Source organism: Schistocerca serialis, chromosome 3, assembly GCF_023864345.2.
Source record: "Schistocerca serialis cubense isolate TAMUIC-IGC-003099 chromosome 3, iqSchSeri2.2, whole genome shotgun sequence".
Classification (NCBI taxonomy): Eukaryota; Metazoa; Arthropoda; class Insecta; order Orthoptera; family Acrididae; genus Schistocerca; species Schistocerca serialis.
In genome coordinates this window covers 163135767-163152443 of record NC_064640.1, presented here as the reverse complement: position 1 = coordinate 163152443, position 16677 = coordinate 163135767, and the positions used below count along the sequence as shown (strand labels likewise).

The window sequence follows — 16677 nt, the reverse complement described above, 5'->3', positions numbered from 1 at the left end:
TCGGCCGGAGCCGTGCCGATGGAGTCACGAATCCCCTGCCCGTCGCCTGAGCACCTGGACGCTCGAGCAGCTCAGCACTTCACCGCCGTTTAGGGGGTAAGATTCGAGCGCCTGGCCATACCCGTCTCAGCCGTGGTGTCAACGGATGACTTCTTCGCTCTAGGGCTTTGGAGCGTGACGTAACCGGACGTAAACACAGCTACCACCGCCTGGCCTCCATACTCCGAGCGGGCAATATGGGCCTCTCGCACCAGCAGAGTGCGTATGGTCAGCAGCCAGAGGCTGACGTACCGGGGGATGCGTTGTTTGAGTATTCAAAATGGCTCTGAGCACTATGGGACTTAACATCTGAGGTCATCAGTCCCCTAGAGCTTAGAACTACTTAAACCTAGCTAACCTAAGGACATCACACACATCCATGCCCGAGGCAGGATTCGAACCTGCGACCGTAGCGGTCGTGCAGTTCCAGACTGAAGCGCCTAGAACCGCTCGGCCACACCGGCCAGCGTTTGAGTATTCACCTTGCCCGCCATCGTCACTTGCAGTTTCCAAGTCTCATCATTGTAAACAAACAGCAATGAACAAGTTATCGTAACCTCTTTCTGCTGCAACTGCATCTCTTTTTAGCAGACCATAACCGACCAACTAGGAATTCCATTGTAGCTGACGGTGCAGAAGCCAGTCACCAACTGCACCGTTATAACTCCATCCCAATGCAAGTATACAGGACATCAAGGACCAGTTAAAACAGCTGGGGGTCGGCTTGCATCAAGAGAGAATACAACGGCCTTATCTACATCTACATCTACATCTACATTCATACTCCGCAAGCCACCTGACGGTGTGTGGCGGAGGGTACCTTGAGTACCTCTATCGATTCTCCCTACTATTCCAGTCTCGTATTGTTCGTGGAAAGAAAGATTGTCGGTATGCTTCTGCGTGGGCCCTAATCTCTCTGATTTTATACTCATGGTCTCTTCGCGAGATATACGTAGGAGGGAGCAATATAACTGCTTGACTCCTCGGTGAAGGTATGTTCTCGAAACTTCAACAAAAGCCCGTACAGAGCTACTGAGCGCTCTCCTGCAGAGTCTTCCACTGGGGTTTATCTATCATCTTTGTTATATCCTAGCCAGTAATGTCACCCGAGCCCGCTGCCAAAAGGTTGGCAGCATCAAAGTCCGGACGCCGTCCGCATAAGCAGCGCCAGCGATACAGGAAATCGCCGCAAGTCTGCGCGCGCCACCGCTGGCTTCTGGGTTCTTAAGCGCTGGAGTCGCGAGCGCTAGGACAGTTCTGTATTCGCCGCTCAGTTGTATACTCGCCACCGAATTGTGTACTTGCTAGTCAGTCGTGTGTTCATCGCAGCAAAGTTGTTGTTTGTCGTCAGCCGACGCTGACCTAGCCGCTCCGACTCGAACTAGACAGATTTCTGTAGACACGGAGTTCACTACTGTGTTGCTGTATCTTCGTTAATAAAGATAAGTACCGACTTTTATTTAATCAGAGTGTTTGGGTTTTCATCTTTCTGTTCACTGTTCCAGCGGACCGGTCGGCCCGCTATTAAAAGTGTGGCGGTGACTTCGTAAGCCGTTTCTACAGCGAATTGCTTGTCGCTACGAACACCGCCACAAAAATCTTCTTAACGCTTTCGCGACTACTAAATGATCCTGTAACGAAGCGCGCTGCTCTCCGTTGGATCGTCTCTATCTCTTCTATCAACCCTATCTGGTACGGATCCCACACTGCTGAGCAGTATTCAAGCAGTGGGCGAACAAGCGTACTGTAAGCTACTTAGTTTGTTTTCGGACTGCATTTCCTTAGGATTCTTCCAATGAATCTCAGTCTTGCATCCGCTTTACCGACGATCAACTTTATATGATCATTCCATTTTAAATCACTCCTAATGCGTACTCCCAGATAATTTATGGAATTAACTGCTTCCAGTTGCTGACCTGCTATATTGTAGCTAAATGATAAGGAATCTTTCTTTCTATGTATTCGCAGCACATTACACTTTTCTACCTTGATATTCAATTGCTATTCCCTGCACCCTTCCCAACCGTATCACTGCATGCATCCACGCCAGAATGGCTGCAACGTCATACTGATAAGAGGTCTCCATCTGCCTATTTCTTAGTCAGTTTGAATCGATTTTGTAATCACTATCATCTACACACACTGTCTGTGAAGTTGCATTTTGTTTCCATCTCCCTTTCTGGACGCTTTCCTATTTTTCTGTCAGGCAGTGTACAATTCTAGCATCTTAACAATGGGCCGTCATAATTTCTAATAGGATATCAAATTAAACACCTTTCAGCCGTCTAGTTTCCAGCCTTATTTTATTTGGCAACCAGTTTCAGCGTTTTACTACGCCATCTTCAGGCCCCTGACCGACATGTATGAAGATTCTACCTTGACTGTGATCAAAACAGTGGCCAGCAAATACTGGTATTAATAGATTTTTGCTATAGTGATGACTTCAACCATCAACTGCCGACAGTCGGTATATGATAGTTGAAGTGATCGCTAAAGCAAAAATCTACTAATACCAGTATTTGCTGGCCACTGTTTTGATCACAACCGAGGTAGAATCTTCCTACACGTCGGTCAGAGGCCTGAAGATGGCGTAGTAAAACGCTGAAACTGGTTGCCAAATAAAATAAGGTTGGACAGCAGGCGGCTGAAAGGTGTTTAATTTGGCATCCTGTATCGGACAGCCGAGTCCTGCAACCATCTCTAAAATGTCGGACATACAAAGGCTAATTCCTAATGGTTGTACCGTTACCAGAAATCTATCACATATCAAGTCGACCAAACTGTGGTACTTGTTGGCGGCGTGAGAGACAAATCAAGTAAAATTTTCCCATTTGAGATTATATATGCGATGCCGTGCAATGTCACTCACCTATGCGTGACCATACAAAACTTATCATATCGAAACTCACGCTGAATAAATTGTAATTAGTGTACTTTCTAAACACGCAAAGAATTGGTTAATCGCTGACGTGAAGATCTGACGAACACGTATGTATGGCAGTACTTGCAGCTTCCATACTTAAACCTCCGTTTCCAGTACGGAGGAATGCTCTTAAAAACACTAAAATAGAAACGGAAAATTCAGTGTTTTATTCCTTTACTTAACAGAGGAAGGTTCTGCTTTGTAACGCTATTAATAATTATAGTATGGCACCGAACACTGTATCGAAGAAGAAACAAATTTCTCTGCAACGACAAGTAGAACCGAGATGTAGAGAGAAATTTGTCACTATTCCATCTATATGCTGATATTTTAAAACGAAAAGTTGAAGCATGTGAACAGTTTTACCTTGTCGGAGAATGCTGAATCTCTTGAAGAAATTCCAATCACAGGAATGTGATAAAATCCACTTGTATAGGACACGGCAGCAGGAGAAAGGTCACCAGTTAACGGGTGAGAGACAATTACTGCATACACCTGAGTGACACAAAAAGGCATATCTAGAATCTGTAAATCCAATTTTCTTTATAGCAGTAGGACTAACAGTAATATCACAAACTGAGTCCGCCTTGATGTAAAACACCTTGTTATTCGTTTATTTCTTTATTATCCCAAACTAGTTTCGGCGACAAATATCACCATCAGTGGGTTTTTTAAAATCTAAAACATGCAGAAAATGGTATGGTTGTACAAACACAGCAAAACATTATTACATTTTTATAAATCGTCTTTTGAAATATATTTTTATATTGATCCTTTCATACTATCTTATTTATTGTACGCTACAGCATGTTTTAAGCAATTATTGGCGCTGTTTGTGACATATTTTCTGTTCTCTTTTTTCTGTTGCCGTCTTTTTACTGCAACCATGTGAGCGGCTGTTAGTAAACAAATACTCAAAGGTGAACTTCGTATGTCAGCAGCTGACGATTTGTAAAAATGTAATAATGTTTTACTGTGTTTGTACAACCATACCCTTTTCTGCATGTTTTAGATTTAAAAAAAAACCCATTGATGATGGTGATATTTGTTGCCGAAACTAGTTTGGGATAATAAAGAAATAAACGAATAACAAGGTGTTTTGCATCAAGGCGGACTCGCTTTGTGATATTACTGTTTTTCTATGCAAACACGGACCAAATGGAAGAGTTCCAAGATAATATTATAGCAGTAGGTCTTGACTAATATCCGTTCCTCGTTCAGATTAACACTTTATATAGATTAATTTGAAGTTAAATAAAGATGACATGATACTGAACCGTTTTTTGGTCTTTTTCTGCGCTAAAAGAAAGAGATAAAGCTCAAATGTTACATTTCAGGCTTTTCGTCTTAATCAGCTTTTCTTAATCATTAAATTTAATTATATCTTGAAAAGTTGCATCTCTTAAAATATTAAATACATTCAGGATAATTTCGCCTAACTATAACACGTTTGAAAAGTTAAGAATAAAGTAGCTAATTTTAAGCACAAAATTATCACCAACGCCGGAAAATTGTAATGAATAGCTATGTTACAATATATAGTGGAATGTTGCACGAGTACAGAAGCATTAATTTAGTTTAGTACTACACCAGCTAGTAAAGTCGCAAAAGAGCTACTTTACTAGTTAATTAACTTTATTCATATTTGAATATAGTTTCATATTTACGAATTAAAAATAAGCTCACGTGAATAAAGATTATTCTATGAGACAGGGATTGAAAAGGGAAAACTTAACTGACTTTCAAATTTAGCTTTGCTATCCGTCAGGCAGTTTATATCATTAGGCAAGTAATTAAAATGTTTATCAACAGTAGTGTTGATCGTTTTCTAAACAGAAACTTTCAGCGTTTGTCAGTGATACCTTTTAAGTATTTTGATATGAAGGGCTCACAGTCCTCTGTGGCTCGTTGCGAAGTTATTAGACTTAGTTTGGCTTCTTGCCCCACTTTGGTTCGTATCTTTATTCCACTTAAACTAATACAAAACGGTGCAAATGTCGACGGTATGCGCTCTGTGAAATCGAACATATTCCATTCATCCACGGTGCTTACTGCTGTCAGCATGAACGCCCATGTCACTATTCGCCAGAAATCTTGGATTCAGTAATGCTCGGTTCTGTCTTAGGTCTACTCTTCATGAGGTATTAGTCGTACTTAACAATGATGCACAACAGTATGGACATAGATACGACGACGCCATGCCGAACTGTGTTCGTGTTTCATCTGAGAGTTCTCTTGTATTTCACTCTGTTTTATGTTATACGTTTAGATAATTGCGTAACATAGACTTTTGCACTGTTGTGTAGTTGTTTTCACAGAAGCAAAGGTAACGTACGAAATAAATAACCATTAAATCATTAGCTCTCAGCGAGCCACCGGAGACCACTAGTTCCTCATACCAATTTACTCAGAAGATGCCCCTGGACAACAGGTTTTAATGAAGATTAATTTGGATCACCGTTTTTACAGATTTTGAATTGTGAACATCATTATGCTTTCTCAGCTGTATTAAGATGAAGTACTCATTTTACTTCATGAATAGTTCAAGATATCTAAACGAGGTTTTCGGCAAGTGAAAGTACGCTGATGGGCACGAAATTTTCTTGCATGTTAAACCTTCAACTTTTGTGACAATCGAGATGCTGAATGAAGTGTATTTGTTTTACTGAAATGTTACAGTATACTTTTTTGGGGCTTCGAAAGCTCTTGAAAGATGAGTACAGTCTCATCACAATCATATGACTCTTGTTACTGTTAGCGCTGAGTCTTTTCACAAAAGTATTCGAGAAATGTGCTAAAATTAACAGTCAAGGCGGCGGGAACGTCCTATTGCTGTGTAAATACCACAAATTGGGGTTCTCGTGCTCGTTTTACATCCGCATCTACATACATACATCGCAAGCTACCGTGGGGTAATGGCAGACGTAGTACTTCAAGTCATCTCTTTCTTGTTCCACTCGCAAATAGAGCAACGGAAAAACCACTATTTACGAGCCTCCGTACGAACCCTGATTTCTCTCATCTTATCTTCGTGGCCCTTACGCGAACACCAATATGAACAAGCGTTAAATTTCTGTACTCGTACTCGTCCGTTCTGTACTCGTCCGCTCTGTACTCGTCCGTTCTGTACTCGTCCGTTCTGTACTCTTCTTTCAAACGTTTTAAAAGGAAGGAAGATTAGAGTTTAATTTCCTGTCGACAATTCGATTGTTAGAGACGGAGCACAAGCTCGGATTACAAAAGGATGGGGAAGGAAATCGCCCCTGACCTTTTCAAAGGAATCATTCCTGCACTTACCAGGAGCAATTTAGGGTTCAAAATGGTTCAAATGGTTCTAAGCACTATGGGACTTAGCTGCTAAGGTCATCAGTCCCCTATAACATAGAACTACTTAAACCTAACTAACCTAAGGACATCACTCACATCCATGCCCGAGGCAGGATTCGAACCTGCGACCGTAACGGTCGCGCGGTTTCAGACTGTAGCGCCTAGAACCGCTCGGCCACTCTGGCCGGCGCAATTTAGGGAAATCACAGAAAATCTAAATCTATATGCCCAACCGGGTTTGGTTTTTATCTAAACAATTATATCCAACCTTCAGTACGTAAACATTTAATTGAATGTAAACTACTTGAAGATGGGCAGAAACCCGACTCTGGTGGTGTGTTAAATAAAATGCGTGGTAGCGCTTATTATTCTACACGCTAAAAAGAAGCGGTCACGGAGTTCAACCGTAACATTATGGACAAAATTCATTTTATTGTGGAGTCATTATGTACTCTGACTCTTCTCAGTACTGTATGGCAATGGATGTTATCGAAATTAGCTTGGATCATGAACCAAGCCTCTATTCAGTGCTGGGTAAACATTTAATGTTTTCTTTTGAGTGTGAAGGCACAAGAAAAATTCTCGTTAAAATAAAATGTTCTACACCAGGAAGTTCATGACAAATTATCTCCATCTCGATCAGATTATTATTGGCCGGCAGTGGGTGGTACCAAAATGGTATAAGCCTCCTTATGTACCTAACGTCGTTGTAGCTGTAGTGAAAGGACTGGATAGCTCAACTACACAGAAATGACGGGTCAAGGGTTACACATTGAACTTGTGTATTCGCGCAGGCCACTGTGGCCAAGCGATTGTAGGCGCTTCAGTCCGGAACTGCGCTGCTGCAACGGTCGCAGGTTCGAATCTTGCCTCGGGCATGGATTTGTGTGATGTCCTTAGGTTAGTCAGGTTGCAGTAATTCTAAGTCTAGGGGACTGATGACCTCAGATGTTAAGTCCCATAGTGCTTAGAGCCATTTGAACCATTTTGTGTGTTCGTCAAATTCTGCTCTTCTGTATGTGAAGACAGGATTGGTTGTAATTTCATACTGAACTGTCATTTGCAGTTATAATCGACAATAAATGTATACGAGTTAAGTATTTTATTCGTAACATGACAGTTGTCACGTCCACTAATCCCACATGGAGAGGAAAAACTAATTTCACATAGGTTATGACTCCGAGAGCCACGGCAGACATTACACAGAGGTCACATAATGAACACAAAATATAGCAATTCATAGAGTGCCAAAAATGTAGTAAGTATGGAAATCAGGTATGGAGCTGGAAATAAAGAATTATGCCCAAGCAGTTTTTGAAGAAAAATATTATATCTCCACCCTCTCCCTTGCGGATTTCCAGTTATTTGAAGAAAAATGTCACTCCTGCGCATGGATTTCCAGTTCAGTCTCCTACAATCAGTTGTTATACCGAACAGCAGAGTGTGGGATTTAAGTCACTGGTGGTCGAATTTGTAGTGAGAGGGAAAAATGATGGGATTTACCAGCGATCAACTACGAACTAAACATATTTATGGTATAAACAAATCTTTAATTTTAAATAAAAAAAGAAACAACCACATTAGAAGCTCGTCAGACAATCTCAGTGTTGTTTACACTGTGTGTGCCAGTTAGATTGCTTTGAAAAGAGTATGTTGGATGGCCGAAATAAAACATATGTACTGCAGTGGACGCTGTATTCGAATTTGATGGATTTTAGCGAATATCAGTATCCCCAGAGATGGGGAGGACTTCGGAACTCACTCTCAAGGAAAACTTCTGATGATTGCTTCTGCAAATGAGCTCGAGAAAACGCACGCGATCGATGGGCGGTGGTGGCTTTCGGTTTTATTTCCTGTGGTATAGGATTGCGCATCGCGTTGAAGATGCGTATGTGCTGGTGGACCTGATGCGTTGTGTGACAGACGGTGTCATTGGTGCTCATAGAGTCAAGCAACTCAGGCGATAATTTCCATGAATAGATGGAATATTACAAGTTGGTGGAATACATGAAAACAGCAGAATAAAACCAATTCTTTTCTGTTTCGGGAATATTCATTCTTCAGTGCTCTTATTCCTGCAATCTTTCGGCAGCCAGCAATGATACTCCTTGCAATACTGGTTGGAACTATTCTGTATTTATGACAAATTAGATATCGTTGTAAATCTTCGCTCATTTCTCTTTTCCATCACGTTTCTAAGAAATTCTCTCCCACCCCACAAGTTACCAACATTCGCCTTCGCAACTGTAAACTACTAATCTGATGGGGGCTTGATAGTCAACTTTGCAGAAGGCGAAGAATTCCCATTCTCTGTCCTTCCTTGCCAATTTTCCTGCCAGCAGCGTTAAGTATTCAGCTGAATGGGCTGGTGGTCTAATCTCTCACTGATAACGCCTTTCAAGGAAGCAGACCGTGGTGAATGTCTGCTGGTGACTGAATCGAAATGTTCATTTAACTTGTTTATAGGTAGAGGCGGTTATTCATCAAGCTTATTTTTGAGTATTAGGAAAGTCGGCATAGCTGATGTCGGGATTTCTTTTATATTCAAATCTGCTACAAAGGGTGGAATTGGCAGATGAAACGATTTTGTCTTGCTGTCTTACGGGAATGATGGCATTATATCTCATGAGCAGAGATCTTGGGCAGGGCTAAAATATTAGACATTAATGTTGAACCTTACTGAACATCCTACCTCGATCCAGAAAAGCCGGCCGGAGTGGCCGAGCGGTTCTAGGCGCTACAGTCTGGAACCGCGCGACCGCTACGGTCGCAGGTTCGAACACTGCCTTGGGCATAGATGTGTGTGATGTCCTTAGGTTAGTCACAGAAGTGATGACGCTTTCTGCAGGACCTGGCCATTTTGCAGGACAATGCTCAAACACGTATAGTGCAAGCTGTTACTGATTTATTTGACTGATTGGGCTGCTAAGTGCTATACAACCTACTGAACTTCGCTCAATTAAGCCCTCGTGAGTTCAACGCGATTTCTAAACTGAAGGGAACACTTCACGGCATTCGCTTCAGAACTGCTACAAATTCGTCTGGCAATATACCGCGCCGCTCGAACTGTCCACACAATTGGCTCTGCTAAAGACTAGTCTATGACTTCCACCTAGTTACCTTAGGGATCACAGCGTAATTGTTTTTGAGAGCTCATATCGACAAAGCAGATTGCGACCTCGATGTTGGATTAAGAAAAATTTTGGGTGCAGTAGCCCAGTAATTAGCTCTGTCCGACCTTTAAATTCTTACATTATCTGAGTTCAGACCGGCGTGAGCCAGGTCGGTTTCTATCCTAAGATTATTAATTCATATTAGTACAAAAGGACCATATGGTTGAAATATTTTTTATTTTATTGATTAATATTAATTAGATTACTATTTTGACAGATTAATGTGTTGAATATAGAATTCATTTATGTAGGATTTTTCTACAAATAGTATTGATACTTTATGATTTATTTATGTTTATTTTGAATTTTCTTTTATTAGTTATTTGTGTTTTAATTAGTGTTGCTTTTTTAACTTTATTAGAGCGTAAGGTTTTAGGTTATATCCAAATTCGAAAGGGTCCAAATAAAGTAGGATTTGTAGGAATTCCTCAACCCTTTAGTGATGCTGTTAAGTTAATTTGTAAGGAGCAGCCAATTCCTATTATATCTAATTATTTACTTTATTATTTTTCTCCTGTTTTGAATTTAATAATTTCCTTGGCTGTTTGAGTGATTTTCCCTTACTTAACTTATATATGTTCTTTTTCTTATGGATTTTTGTTTTTTTTATGTTGTACTAGATTAGGTGTTTATACCGTTATAATTGCTGGTTGGTCTTCTAATTCAAATTATTCTTTATTAGGTTCTCTTCGGTCTGTTGCTCAAACAATTTCATATGAAGTTAGTTTGGCTTTAATTTTATTATCTTTGATTATTTTAGTTGGTAGTTTTAACATGTTTGATTTTATAAATTATCAGCTTTATTGTTGATTTATTATTACTTCTTTTCCTTTAGCTTTAGCTTGTTTTGCTTCTTGTTTAGCTGAAACTAACCGTACTCCTTTTGACTTTGCCGAAGGTGAATCTGAGTTAGTTTCAGGCTTTAATATTGAATATGGTGCAGGTGGGTTTACTTTAATTTTTTTAGCTGAGTATACTAGAATTGTTTTATAAGAATATTATTAGCTTTAATTTTTTTAGGCAGTGATTTTTATTCTTTTATATTTTTTATTAAGCTTGCTGTTATGTCCTTTGGTTTTATTTGAGTTCGGGGTACATTACCACGTTTCCGTTATGATAAGTTAATGTACTTAGCTTGAAAAAGTTTTTTGCCTTTATCTTTGAATTTTTTTATTTTCTTTGTTGGTTTAAAGATTTTATTTATTTCATTTATTTAGTGAAATTTTTTAAGAAAAGTTAATAGAAGAGTTAAACTTCTAGTTTTATGTTTTCAAAACATATGGTTTTCCTAAGCTAACTAACTTATTATTCCTTAATTAATTTATCTCATGTGTTTGCAACATGAACATTAATTAAGAAGTATGTAAAGTAGATAATTGTTGAGATTTGTCCTGTTATAATATAAGGTTCTTCAACAGGTCGTTTACCAATTCATGTTAATAAGCATACAACAACTACTATAATTCAGAATAAAATCTGATTAGTAGGATAGAATTGAATACCTCGGAATGGTGTTTTGTTATAAAATGGTAAAAGATTCTAATTGATAAAAATAATGCAATAACACCTCCTAGCTTATTAGGGATTGATCATAGAACTGCATATGCAAATAAGAAATATCATTCTGGTTGAATATGAACGGGGGTTACTAATGGGTTAGCAGGTACAAAGTTATCTGGATCCCCTAGGAGATAAAGATTAATCAAGCACAGTATAATTAATAATGATGTTATTAATACAAATGTAATAGAATCCTTGAAAGTAAAGTATGGGTGAAATGGAATTTTTTCAATATCTCCATTTAGGCCTAAGGGGTTATTAGACCCTGTTTGGTGAAGAAAGAGTAAATGAATTGCTGCCATTCCAGCAATAATAAATGGTAGTACAAAATGGAATGTAAAGAATCGATTTAATGTTGCGTTATCAACAGCAAACCCTCCCCACACTCATTGAACTAAATCTGTTCCAAAATATGGAATTGCTGATAATAAATTAGTAATTACTGTCGCACCTCAAAATGATATTTGACCTCAAGGTAAAACATATCCTATAAATGCAGTTGCTATAACTAAGAATAGAATTACTGTACCAATTATTCAGGTGTGTATGTATATGTAAGATCCGTAGTAAATTCCTTGTCCTACATGTAAATAAATACTAATAAAAAATATAGAAGCTCCATTTGCATGTAAGGTATGAATAATTCAACCATTATTTACGTCTCGGCAGATGTGAACTACACTACTAAATGCTATTTCAAAATTTGATGTATAATGTATAGCTAAAAATAGTCCAGTTACAATTTGAATTACCAAACATAACCCAGTAGGGACCCACAATTTCATCAAAATGAAATATTTGTTGGTGCAGGTAAATCAACTAAAGAGTTATTAATGATATTAATTAAAGGATGTCTTAATCGTAAGGGTTTATTCATTAGTAAATTATCTTATTTTACGAATAGGCCCCTGGTTAATATTAGTGATTTTAACAACTGCTAATAGTGCTAAAAATAAATAAATTATTATTATAATTGTGATAATGAATGTTGGTCTATTATATAGTTTTTCTAAAGATATTGTTATTTCTTGATAATTGATTGAATTATCAATATTTATAGTTTCAGTATTCTTGAAAAAGTCTATATATATTGTTATATCTAAAATAATTAATGTTGATATAATAAATACTCATATTGTTAAGGTAATAATTATCGTAATTGATTTAGCTTGAAATATTTCGTTTGATGCAATTCTCGTAATATAAATCAATAGAACTAATATACCATTATTGTTCCTGTTATTAGTCCAACTAGAAAAGTTTGTAGGATAATGAAAAGCATTATTGATATTGGGTGTCTTAATTTAATAAATATTTATTACGTTTGATAGTGATATAATTATTCTTTTGATCATTTCAGGGGTTAGTTTATTAAAAATATCGGTTTTGGGGACCGATGATGGAAGCTTTTCCACCTCTGAAGTTTTAAAAGTGGGGGCTGGACTTATTTCCTGTTTACAAGACCAGCGTTTTTTTTAAACTATTAAAACTAATGTTTATATTCTCTGTCTTTAGTTCTTTATTGGTTTATTTTGCTGGTGTTTATGTTTTTTCTTCTACATGTAAGCATTTATTAATGGTTCTTTTGAGATTAGAATATATTGTTCTTTCTTTATTACATTAGTTATTGTTTTTCTTATTGAGTTTGATTATGATTATTTTTTTCCTGTTATTTTTTTGGTTTTTTCTGTTTGTGAAGGTGCTTTAGGTCTTTCTATTTTAGTTTCAATAATTAGTTCTCATGGAAATGATTTTTTTAATTCTTTTGGTTTACCTTTATGTTAAAGTATTTATTTATAACTATTTTTTTGGTCTCTCTTTGTTTGGTTAATACTTGTTGATGGTTGGTTCATTCTTTAATATTTCTGTCTAGTTTTGTTTTTATGATTTGTGTTTACTCATACGCAGATTTAAATATAATTAGATATTATCTTGGTAATGATTATTTTTCTTTTAGTTTGATTTTGCTTAGTTTTTGAATTTGTTCTTTAATAATTACTGCTAGAGGTTCAGTTTATTTAAGTTCTTATCATTCTAATTTTTTTGTCTTTATGGTCTTAATTTTAATGATTATGCTTTATTGTTCGTTTGCTAGATTGAGTCTTCTTTCTTTTTATATTTTTTTTGAGGCTAGATTAGTTCCTACTTTACCTTTGATTTTGGGTTGAGGTTATCAACCTGAACGCTTACAGGTGTGGTGTTTATTTAATTTTTTATACTCTGGTTGCTAGATTACCTTTATTGTTAGTATTATTTAGGGTTTATGATTTTTATAATACTTTATATTTTCCTTTATTGGTTGATTTTGGTTCTTATTATTTTATACTTTATGTGTTTATAATTCTTGCTTTTTTAGTTAAGATGCCAATATTTTTGGTTCATTTATGGCTTCCTAAGGCTCATGTTGAGGCCCCTATTTCAGGTAGAATGATTCTTGCTGGTGTTTTATTAAAGTTAGGTGGTTATGGTATTTTTCGTGTTACGAAGGTTATTTCTTATTTGGGTCTAAAGTTTAATTATTTTTGATTGTCTTTGGGTTTATCTGGTGGGGTTATTGTTAGATTTATTTGTTTTCGTCAGGTTGATTTAAAGTCTTTAATTGCATATTCTTCTGTTGCTCATATAAGAATGGTTATTGGAGGATTGATGACCATGAATTGATGAGGTTGTATAGGTTCTCTTTCTTTAATGGTTGGTTATGGTTTATGTTCTTCTGGTTTATTTTGTTTATCTAATATTATTTATGAACGTTTAGGTAGACGAAGACTATTAATTAACAAGGGTATAGTTAATTTGATACCAAGAATGGGTTTATAATGATTCCTTTTGAGATCATCTAATATAGCTGCTCCTCCTTCTTTAAATTTGGTAGGTGAACTTAGATTATTAAATAGAATTATGTCTTGATCTTCTTTTAGATATTTTGCTTTAATATTTTTGGTCTTTTTTTTAAAGATGTTTATACTTTATATATGTATTCTTATTCTCAGCATGGTAATTATTATTCTGGTGTTTATACTTGTTCTCTTGGATATTTTCGTGAATATCATCTTTTACTTTTACATTGGTGCCTTTAAAGGGCGAGTATTTTTTTGCTTAGGTTGCTTAAGTATTTTAATTAAAAATGTTGTTTTGTGGAATCAATGATATGAATTTTTCATCTTAGGCCATGAATTTATTTTTTATTTGTTCTTTGAGTTTTTTTCTTTATTTTTTCTAGAACTATAATTTTTAATTTGGGTATTTATTATTTAATAATTGATTATAGAGTTTTTGTTGAGTGAGAACTGTTTAATTTAAATGGTTCTATGGTTGTTATGACTTTAATTTTGGATTGAATGTCTCTTATTTTTATGTCTTTTGTTATATATATTTCTTCTTTGGTTATTTATTATAGAGAGGATTATATATCGGGAGAAAAGAATATAAATCGTTTTATTGTTATTGTTTTAATATTTATTCTTTCTGTAGGTTTTTTAATTATTAGTCCTAATGTGATTAGAATTTTATTAGGATGAGATGGTTTGGGTTTAGTTTCTTATTGTTTAGTTATTTACTACCAAAATGTGAAATCTTATAGTGCAGGTATATTAACTGCACTTTCTAATCGTATTGGTGATGTTGCTATTTTAATTTCTATTGCTTGAATATTGAATTTTGGTGGTTGAAATTATATTTATTATTATGTTTTTATTTCTAATTCTTTTGAAATAAAGCTTATTACTATATTAATTGTTTTAGCAGCTATAACTAAAAGAGCTCAAATTCCCTTTTCTTCTTGACTTCCTGCTGCTATGGCTGCTCCTACTCCTGCTTCTGCTTTGGTTCATTCTTCTACTCTTGTTACTGCTGGGGTTTATTTATTAATTCGTTTCAGACCAATATTAGATACTTATAATTGTGGTTGATTCTTACTTTTAATTGGTTGTATAACTATATTTATGGCTGGTTTGGGGGCTAATTTTGAATTTGATTTGAAGAAAATTATTGCTCTTTCTACTTTAAGACAACTTGGTTTAATAATAAGAATTTTGGCTATTGGTTATCCAAAACTTGCATTTTTTCATTTATTAGGTCATGCTTTATTTAAGGCATTATTGTTTATGTGTGCAGCTTCAAAAATTCATAATTTAAAGGATTCTCAGGATATTCGTTTTATAGGTTCAATTGTTAATTTTATACCTTCAACTTCAGTTTGTTTTAATGTTTCTAGTTTGTCTTTGTGTGGTATACCTTTTTTAGCAGGGTTTTATTCAAAGGATTTAATTCTTGAGATGGTTTGTTTAAGATGAATTAATTGCTTGATTTTTTTTCTTTATTTCTTTTCTACTGGTTTAACTGCTTCTTATTCTTTTCGTCTTTTTTATTATTCAATATCTGGTGATAATAATTTTTATACTAGATTTTCTTTTGATGATAAGGGTTATTATATTTCGTTTGGTATAATTGGTTTATTGTTTGTTGCTGTTTTTGGTGGTAGCCTTTTGTCTTGATTAATTTTCCCTGTTCCTCTTGTGATTGCCTTGCCTTATTATTTAAAGTTTTTAACTATTACTGTAGTTGTTTTAGGTGCTTATTTGGGTTATCTCATTTCTAATTTTGATTTTTCTCAAAATTTATATTCTTTAAGTATACTTTCTTTTGTCAGAGTTGCTGGTTCTATATGGTTTATACACTTTCTTTCAACTAAGTTTATTAGATATATTCCTTTAAAATTAGGTTATTATTCATCTAAAACATTTGATTATGGTTGAGGTGAATTATTTGGTGGTCAAGGTTTATATAGACTATTTATTCATTTGATTGGTTATATACAGGGTTGATATGATTCTAATTTTAAGATTTATCTTTTAACTTTTATTTTTTGAATATTTATTTTGGTGGTATTATTTTTCGTTTACTTAAATAGCTTATAATTAGAGCGTGACACTGAAGATGTTAAGGAAGTATTTTTACTTTTAGGTATTTATAAATATACATATATTATTTTTACAGTGAAAATGTAATGTTTTATTTAAACTATATAAATTTTAGAAATGTTAACGGAGTTTAACCGCTAATATAAAAAGTTAGCAGCTTTCATACTGGCTTTACATTTCCTTAATTGGAACTTAATAGTTCAATTATATTATTAACAGTAATACGCCTCTTTTTTGGCTTCAATTAATAAGAATAAGGGTATTTTATTTACCAACCTTCCAGGTCGAAACTGACTGCAATATTTCGCATCTTATTCTATTTAAGGTTGATTGATTATATCAATACTTTTTGAATGCAACCCAAATGTTATAGTTAACTACAACCCTTTATTCTGCTCATTGTAAGGCTCCTTGATTTCATTCATGGTATAGTCCGCCTAGTAATACTATAATAAAAAATATTGTTGATACTGTTCAGATTATAATGACTGAAGTTTTAAAAATAATTACAATTGGAAGGATTAGTGCGATTTCTACATCAAAAATTAAGAAAATTACTGCAATTAAGAAGAATCGAAGTGAGAATGGTATTTGGGCTGATCTTTTTGGGTCAAATCCACACTCAAATGGTGATCTTTTTTCTCGGTCATTAATTAATTTTTTGATAATGTTGTTGCAAGGATTATAACAATTATTGGGATAATAAATCTAATAAAAATTCTTGTAGATAAAATGA

At 35.5% G+C, this 16677-nt stretch overlaps 1 protein-coding gene across 3 annotated transcripts in view; it reads right to left on the bottom strand.

The window, feature by feature from the left end:
* The window catches only part of LOC126471556 (glutamate [NMDA] receptor subunit 1), a 524350-nt gene that overhangs the window by 341822 nt on the left and 165851 nt on the right, over positions 1-16677 (bottom strand). For 2 of the 3 annotated variants that reach the window (XM_050099783.1, XM_050099785.1), the window contains one exon: positions 3329-3457. The exons of the other annotated variant lie outside the window; for it this stretch is intronic. In XM_050099783.1, coding sequence (XP_049955740.1) covers positions 3329-3457 — 129 coding nt within the window. The remainder of the gene's footprint in view (positions 1-3328; positions 3458-16677) is intronic. 3 annotated transcript variants of the gene reach the window in all.